Raw genomic sequence first — 8,154 nt, forward strand, 5'->3', positions numbered from 1 at the left:
GGGATGTTGCAGGGAGCTAGAATGCCCCTTGTCACCAGCAATTCCCTTCCGGAGCACTGCTGGGGAGCACTCCCTAACCTCAGACTTTATCCCCCTCACTGTCTCTCCAACGTGGGGCTTGGTTTAGGAGCTAGCAAGAAGGCTGATGCTTCTGACCACAGACCATCCCTGCCTCTTGCCAGGGAGCCCCACTCACTGCCCTTCCACGACCAATGTTAAGGAGGGCAGGTAAGGGGCTCCTCCACTTCCCTGCAGCCCTACTTTTAAGTAGAAAGCACAGCAGAGGTGCTAAGTGAGCAGTGCTGGTGCTACTTGGATTCTAATCTCAGCTCTACCAGTTATTCACTGCCATCGCAAAGGCAGGCTACTAAACCTCATAATGTCTCAGTTTACTTACCTGCTAAGTGATGGTAACAACAAAACCATCTCCTGGGGTTGTGAGGATTACATGCAATACTAAGCTGGCATACAACAGCTTAATAAAGGAAGCTGTTATTATTAAATGTAAAGCTCAGGATTTAAGAAGTGAAAAAAGGAAAAGGAAACGGTAGGAATCAGCAGGGTGCTACCCTAAAATCTTCTATCCCATGGTCCCCAGTTCGGCCTTTCAGCCAAGCCTGGTCCCAACTGGCAGCAGTAATAATCCATGCTTTTTCTCAAAGGAGGCTGGCTGCAATTTACCTCTGATGGGGAGCTGGGCTCCCCCACACCTGGGCCTACCCTGGAGATAGGGGAGTGCACAGGGGGACCCCAGTGTTGTCATACACAGCAGCAGGATTCTGCACAAATCTCCCATGCACACCACAGGCTTCCTCCCCGAAGGCCCCGCTTCTGCCTGGGTGAGTGGAGATGACAGAGGCGTGACAGGCTGAAGTGACCCAGGGTTCCTCTTTAACTCAGCGAGAAAGGAAACTTACCTGAAGATCGATGAGACAAAAGAGGACCGGTCTGGCTTTGCATCAACTGTATCATTGTTTGCGGGATCCTCAGCCCCCTGCTCCACAATATGGCCTTGATCGTCTGCCATCTGGAAGGAAAAAAAAACAACCAGAAAATTGGTACCCAGTGGCATCACTGGCCTCATGATGTTTTAAATAACACTCATTCAGTGACACAGTTTTTATTTAAGCCTAGAGATGATCAGTATTGCCTATCTGGGCTCCAGGGCTGCCATACCAATAACTCATTCAAATGCTCGAGTGCCAGCTCTACTTCAGGCTTCCCTCCAGAGTCTGGATACACAGCTGCAAAGAAAGCAAAGTCCTTGTCCCTCTGGGAGCTTCTAATCCAGCATCCATGATTTTGTTAAATGTTCACTGTGTAGGAGAAACTGTGGAAGGTTCATCACGGTCTGTAATAACAAGAAACTCCTCCTGAATTCCTGACAGGTTGTAAGATGTTCATCCTTTGCCTGGCATCCCTCAAGCCCAGTTCAAAAAACAGGGACTTCACTGGTGGCTCCTTGGTTAAGAATCCGCCTGCCAATGCAGGGGACACGGGTTTGATCCCTGGTCCAGGAAGATACCACATGCTGCAGAGCAACTAAGCCTGTGCCCCACAACTATTGAGCCTGTGCTCTAGAGCCTGCAGAGCCTAGGTGCCGAAAATACTTTAGCTCACGTGCCCTAGAACCTGTGCTCTGCAACAAAAGAAGCCATTGCAATCAGAAGCCTGCTGCCACAACTAGACAAGACCTGTGAGCAGCAATGAAGACCCAGTTCAGCCAAAAAATAAATAAATAAAACAGCGGCAACCTGGAGTATAAAGCTCTCTGTTTCAGATGATTTTACATAGTTCTACCAAACAAATTTTCACCAACTTATTTTTCTGCTCAAGAATCTTCACAAGATCCCTACAATCTAAAAGTACAAATCTTAAACTGAACTCCTTGGCTCTTCAATATCTAGTACTGGTTTACTAGTTGCTCAGTCGTGTCTCACTCCTTGGGATCATATGGACTGTAGCCCGCCAGACTCCTCTGTCCATGGAATTTTCCAGGCAAGAATACTGGAGTGGCTTGCCATTTCCTTCTCCAGGGGATTTTCCTGACCCAGGAATCAAACCCAAGCCTCTTGTGTCTCCTGCACGGGTAGGCAGACTCTACCACTGAGCCACCTGGGAAGCTCATCTCTTACTAGAGTAGATGACAAACTATGGCCTACCATCTGTTTTCTTCATTTGGGGATTCTCTAAGTTTTATTTGTTCTTCCTTTTTCTAATTTTGTAAGGTTGAAGCTAAAGTTACTGATTTGTGACCTTCTTTCCTACATACACGTGTTCAGTGCTAAAAATCTCACACTACATACTCACCACCTGTTTTTGTAAATAAAGTTTAATTGGAACACAGTCACATCCATTCATTTACATATTGTCGGTAGCTATTTTCCCACCACAACCACAATTGAATGAATGTGACAGACATCATGCGGCCTGAAGTGCCTAAAATATTACCACCTGGCCCTTTAAAAAAAGATTCACTAACCCCTGATGTAGGATAATTACTAGCCAACAGGATCCCCTGGGACTTCCTAGGTGGCTCAAGAGGTAAATAATCCACCTGCCAAAGCAGGAGACAAGGGGCTTGATCCCTGGGTTGGGAAAATTCCCTGGAGGAGGAAATGGAAACCCATTCCAGTATCCTTGCCTGGGAAATCCCAGGGACCGAGGAGCCTGGTGAGCTATAGTCCCTGGACTGGCATAGAGTCAGACACAACTAAGCAACCAGACAATAGAATCTCCTACTCACCTACTACTTCCCTTACTTTAAGTAGCAAAATTAACAATAATAAAAATTAAAACTCACATTTATTATTTGCCGAGCTAATTGCTTTCTAAGTATTATCTTATTTAATACTTTCCCAAATGATGTCGGGATGTCCCTGGTGATGCCAGTGGTAAAGAACCTGCCTACCAATGCAGGAGACATAAGAGATGGGGGTTGGATCCCTGGATTGAGAAGATCCCCTGGAGGAGGGCATGGCAACCTACCCCAGTACTCCTGCCTGGAAAATTCCATGGACAGAGGAGCCTGGTGGGGCTACAGTCCATAGGGTCATAAAGTGTCAGATACGACAGAAGCAACTTAGCACACGTGCATACAAATACTATTAGATCAGCCCTAGGATCACTGCCTTTGACATATGAGGAACAAGAGGTTAGAAAAAGTTAGTAACTGGCCCCAGGCTAAGTAACTAGTAAACCAAACTCGGAACTGAAGCCAGCAACAACACTCAGAGCCCAGCCCTCACCAACATATCATTCAGCCTCCCAGGCTCTGAGCATCCCTGGGCCCATCATGTTCCATCAGGGCTTATGGTTCTTTCAGTCTGGAAGTCATCACCCAAACCTTTGCTGGACAAGCCATCTTTGGCCAGATGGCTAGTTGTCCATCTTCAGAATTCGGTTCAATGGTACCTCTGCTGGGAGGTCCTCCCTGATTACATCTACCTCCCCAGCTCCTTCCCTTCCCCAGTCCCTTTACAGTCCTTGTATTTGTCTTGATTATCAGCACTCTACTTATTGCTTGACATTGTCAAACATGACAATGTAAGTTCATCCTGACAGAGGCAGCTGGCACTCATAAAGTATTTGCTAAACAAATATTAATTGAATGGGAAGTTGGAAGAAACAAACACCCCAAAGGAAGAGAATTAGCTAAAAGTGACACAGCTGGTCAGAAACAGAGCCTGTACTAGAGTTCTTTCTCCTAAACCAAATCCTGGGTCCTTTCCTGTAAAGGGCGTGGCCTTTTGTAACAAAGCGAAACCTCCCCAGACTCTGGTTTCAGTCTCAGCGATCGTGGGGTCACAGGTGGCAGCTGCAGGTCTGTACTCCTATCAGCCTCACCCCCAGAAATTTTCACCCAGTTGGAAAATAAGAAGGTATCTATCTGACTGTGCCCCAGAGCACAAGCAATGACTTTTGGAGGGGGCAGAAGGAATCTAGATGGGGGGAGGTGTCCAAGATGGCAAAGCACTGACCCTGTAGCCCTGAGTGGTATTATCCTGTCACCTTGCAGCTTATTTAGGGGTCAGCTGGACAGTGAGAAGTGACAGGGAGAGTGAGTTCCGTGACCAGATCTCTACAAGGACAGTGAGAAGTCTGATGGCCATCTTGTTTCTCAACACATAATGAACACCCAACCATAGACAGCAAGCTGTTTCCGATTGGGAGGCAGTTAAGATTTTTCAGATTAGGACCCAAACCGTTTCTCAAAAACAGAGATAACCCATATCAAGAGGAAATGGATGTTAAGTATCAGCTCAGTTCAGTTCAGTTCAGTCGCTCAGTTGTGTCCGACTCTTTGTGACCCCATGAATCGCACCAGGCCAGGCCTCCCTGTCCATCACCAACTCCCGGAGTTCACTCAGACTCATGTCCATCGAGTTGGTGATGCCATCCAACCATCTCATCCTTTGTTGTCCCCTTCTCCTAATGCCCCCAATCCCTCCCAGCATCAGAGTCTTTTCCAATGAGTCAACTCTTCGCATGAGGTGGCCAAAGTACTGGAGTTTCAGCTTTAGCATCATTCCTTCCAAAGAAATCCCAGGGCTGATCTCCTTCAGAATGGACTGGTTGGATCTCCTTGCAGTCCAAGGGACTCTCAAGAGTCTTCTCCAACACCACAATTCAAAAGCATGTTAAGTATGCTGCTGCTGCTGCTAAGTCGCTTCAGTTGTGTCTGACTCTGTGCGACCCCATGGACTGCAGCCTACCAGACTCCTCCATCCATGGGATTTTCCAGGCAACAGTACTGGAGTGGGGTGTCATTGCCTTCTCCGATGTTAAGTATAGACATGTAGAAAACACAATCATTTTTATTTCATCTCCTTCACACAGACTTAGTTACTTGTGGATCATTATTAGTAAAGCAAGGAGATATTTTCGAAATTAACAAGTTAATGTTATACAAAATCCACCAGAAAAAGATAACTTTGACATGTGGTGTTGAAGCCTTAAGTCTTTTGTCCTAGAGATTGTCAAACAGAGTGAAGTAAGTCAGAAAGAATCACATATTAATGCTAAGGCTAATCTTAAAGAATGAACCTAGGATATATGATTGATGATAAAACAACGCAACCATTATATAGACCATTATATCTATGTATCAATATATGGATACAAGTTCCCGGAAGTTCAATGCACCAGGTGCGTACTAGGAGTCCAGGAGGCACCTGACCTGGCCCTGCCTTGCTGAGAGACAGGCATCGACGCATTGCATGAACGTTGACAACCATGATCAGGGCCACTTGTGGTCAGAGCAAGGACCTGACCAAGCCCCAAAGGAATTAGGGAAGCTTCTCTTGACCTGGTATTCCTGGTGGTTCAGATGGTGAAGAGTCGGCCTGCAGTGCAGGAGACCCGGGTTCATTCCCTGGGTCGGGAAGATCCCCTGGAGAAGGAAATGGCAACCCACTGCAGTATTCTCGCCTGAAGAATCCCATGGACAGAAGAGCCTGGCGGACTATAGCTCATGGGGTCGCCAAGAGTTGGACACGACTGAACGAATAACACTTTCACACTTTTACTCTTGACCTGAGGTCTGAAAAGCGGAAGCAGAGAGGGTGGAAGTGAGGGAGGCAGCGAAATGCATGCCTATCAAGCATCCAACACGCTCCATCGACAGAGGGGAGCAACGTAGACCCCTCATCCCTCCCTGACACTTGAAAGGGGCTTTGGATGTAAGTGACAGGCTGATTTCCACAGCTCAGAGGGAGGAAGATCTCCAGAGCTTTCTTTGCAAACAGTAAGCCAGAAGCGTCTTCTGTTTGACACCTATAGCATTTTTCTGGCCTGAGGCTGAACACTGTCTAGGGGGGCACTGAGAGACCCTTCTAAACGTTTAGAACATGTGTCTAAAATGAGGCAGTGAGCTGGAGCTTCATTCTTGTATCTGTAAGGCTAAACATTCAGTGACTGTCTTATTCCTCTGAGGCTGGCCTTAATTTCTGGTGGATGCAAAGTTCACCCAGAGTGAACTGGGTGACCGAGTGGGGTGCCTGCTCTTGGTCCCATCATTTCAGTTAAGCCAAGGCTTGGTGTTGACCTTTTATTTACTCTTCTCTTTGAAACCCAAGATAATCCAGGCCTATCTCGGTCTGCTAACTGGAGAGAGCATGTCTGGCGTCGTTTTCTTGTATTCATTCCTGCTGTAAGGCTAAGGCTGCAAAGACTAGTCAGTCATTTGGGGGAATATATAGCTTATTCAATTGTCAAACATATCTATCTTCTTTTTAATAAATTAATATTTAATACACATACAGCATTAGCAATGCCAGGCACTCAGTTATTATTATTACTCTTACTATTATCCACTAGGACTCTTATTTGTCATTTGAGAAGTTATCTTAATCATTTTTTTTCTTTTTTTTTTTGTCTCGGTCATAGAAAAGTGCCAGGTATACAACAGGCACTCAATAAATATTTCTTTATTAACATCACAACTGAAATGTACTTAAACATTTTAAATCCTTCAGGGCCCTGACTAAATTGTTGACATGGGACAGACAACGGAATCAAAGGGACTCAGGAAGGTGGCTGAGAGCCTAGTCATGGTGAACTGCAGGCCAGGGGTGTAAATCAGCACCTCCACCTATATTAGCCACGGGACCTTGAACAAAGCCCTGGAGGAGGGCATGGCAACCCACTCCAGTATTCTTGCCTAAAGAATCCCATGGACAGAAAAGCCTGGTGGGCTACGGTCCATAGGATTGCAAAGAGTCAGACACGACTGAAGCCACTTAGCACACATGCACACGCTTGAACAAAGTACTCAATGTCTTCAAGCCTCAGTTTCCTCATCTGTAAAATGGGAAAACAGTGATGCCTAAGTCACACATGGCTGTGAGGATGAATGGAACAATGCATGTAAGATGCTAAATGTTCTAATTTCACCGTGTCTAAATGTTCAATAAATACTCCCTATTATCACCACTGTCTGGAGAACTCAAGACTAAGACAACACTCTCCTGTCAACTCTCACTGGTATATAAAAAGAATAGAAACATGTATATGCATGGCTGAGTCTGTTTACTGTTCACCTGAATCTATCACAACATTGTTAATTGGCTATACCCCAATACAAAATGTTTTGGTGTTAAAAAAATTTTTTTTAATTAAAAAAGAAAGAATGCTACAAAGCATGAAAAAAAATCACATTAATATTTTAAACAGCTTTTGTGAAGACTGAAAAAAAAGTTACCCTAGTGATTATTTCTACACAGGTTTAAGTGACTCATACATATGTAGTAAGAAATCCACATATGATAAGAATTTCCAGCTATTATCTGGGAATAGCTGGTAAGAATTCCCAGCTATTATCTGAATTTTATTGCAGCTGTTTCCCATGAAAAGTGACATAATACAACTTGTGCCTCACCCTAGCCCCAATGAAGACAATTTTTCTAAAAGGCTCAAAGAGAAGGCACCTAGAGTACCTCCACCGCTCACCTCCAGCACCTGTGCGGGGAGAAGGGGGTGGTTTCTGCTGGGCCCTGAAGTACTCTACTGTCCCCTGATGCTCACAGCACTGCCAGGAAGCTGGAGCCTATTACAGAAGAAACTTCGGTTTTTTCAGAGAGGTTAAATAACCTGCCCAAAGCCACACAGCTAACAGGAGGCGGAAGTCGACTATGAAACCAGGCAGTGGCTGGCGACCTAGATGGCCATCAGGCTCCAAGACCCTGAAGGAATAAAATGGCCTGTAAGTAAACAAAGGTTAGGGCCACGTCCTTGGCCAGCCCAGGAGTTCAAGGGAAAAGGCCCAGCGATTACTCAAAATCACTCGCAAGTAATTTTACTGCCCCATAAAAGGCAAACTTGCATACAAGGGTTAAAGGTTGCAGACGGAGAGTCCTGCCTTTCTCCACTTCCTCAAGGAATCAAGAGCCCCGCAGGATGACAGCGGCTTAAGTTTACCTGTAGTGTGCTAAGCCCAGACAGAGGCACTGCTGTGCACTGCAATCACCTCATTCAGCCTCTCGGCCCACCACCATACCCATTTCACAGACAGGCACAGAGAGGGTCAAGGCCCCACAGCTGACAGGCGGGACGCTGGGACTGGAATCCTGGGCTGTCAGACACGGGAAGCCCCCTGTGTTAGCCAGACGAGAGAACAAACCCCTCCCGCCCTCCCAGGTACCACCACCCCACTTC

The 8,154-nt window shown here is 46.1% G+C and overlaps 1 protein-coding gene across 4 annotated transcripts in view; it reads right to left on the reverse strand.

Moving 5' to 3' along the window:
• Positions 1–8,106, reverse strand: part of CASP7 (caspase 7, apoptosis-related cysteine peptidase) — a 41,069-nt gene extending 32,963 nt beyond the window's left edge. The window contains exons 1-3 of one of the 4 annotated variants that reach the window (XM_010859310.1): positions 7,918–8,106; positions 7,450–7,546; positions 918–1,027 (exon numbers count right to left, since the gene is read on the reverse strand). In XM_010859310.1, the coding sequence (XP_010857612.1) occupies positions 918–1,027 (110 nt within the window). In that variant the 5' untranslated portion in view covers positions 7,450–7,546; positions 7,918–8,106. Of the gene's footprint in view, positions 1–917; positions 1,028–7,449; positions 7,859–7,917 lie in introns of those variants that run through there. The other 3 variants (XM_010859309.1, XM_010859311.1, XM_010859308.1) reach the window with 3 other exon arrangements.
• Between the last annotated feature and the right edge of the window lie 48 nt (positions 8,107–8,154).

The sequence above is a fragment of the Bison bison genome, unplaced genomic scaffold (assembly GCF_000754665.1).
Source record: "Bison bison bison isolate TAMUID 2011002044 unplaced genomic scaffold, Bison_UMD1.0 scf7180017864456, whole genome shotgun sequence".
Taxonomy (NCBI): domain Eukaryota; kingdom Metazoa; phylum Chordata; class Mammalia; order Artiodactyla; family Bovidae; genus Bison; species Bison bison.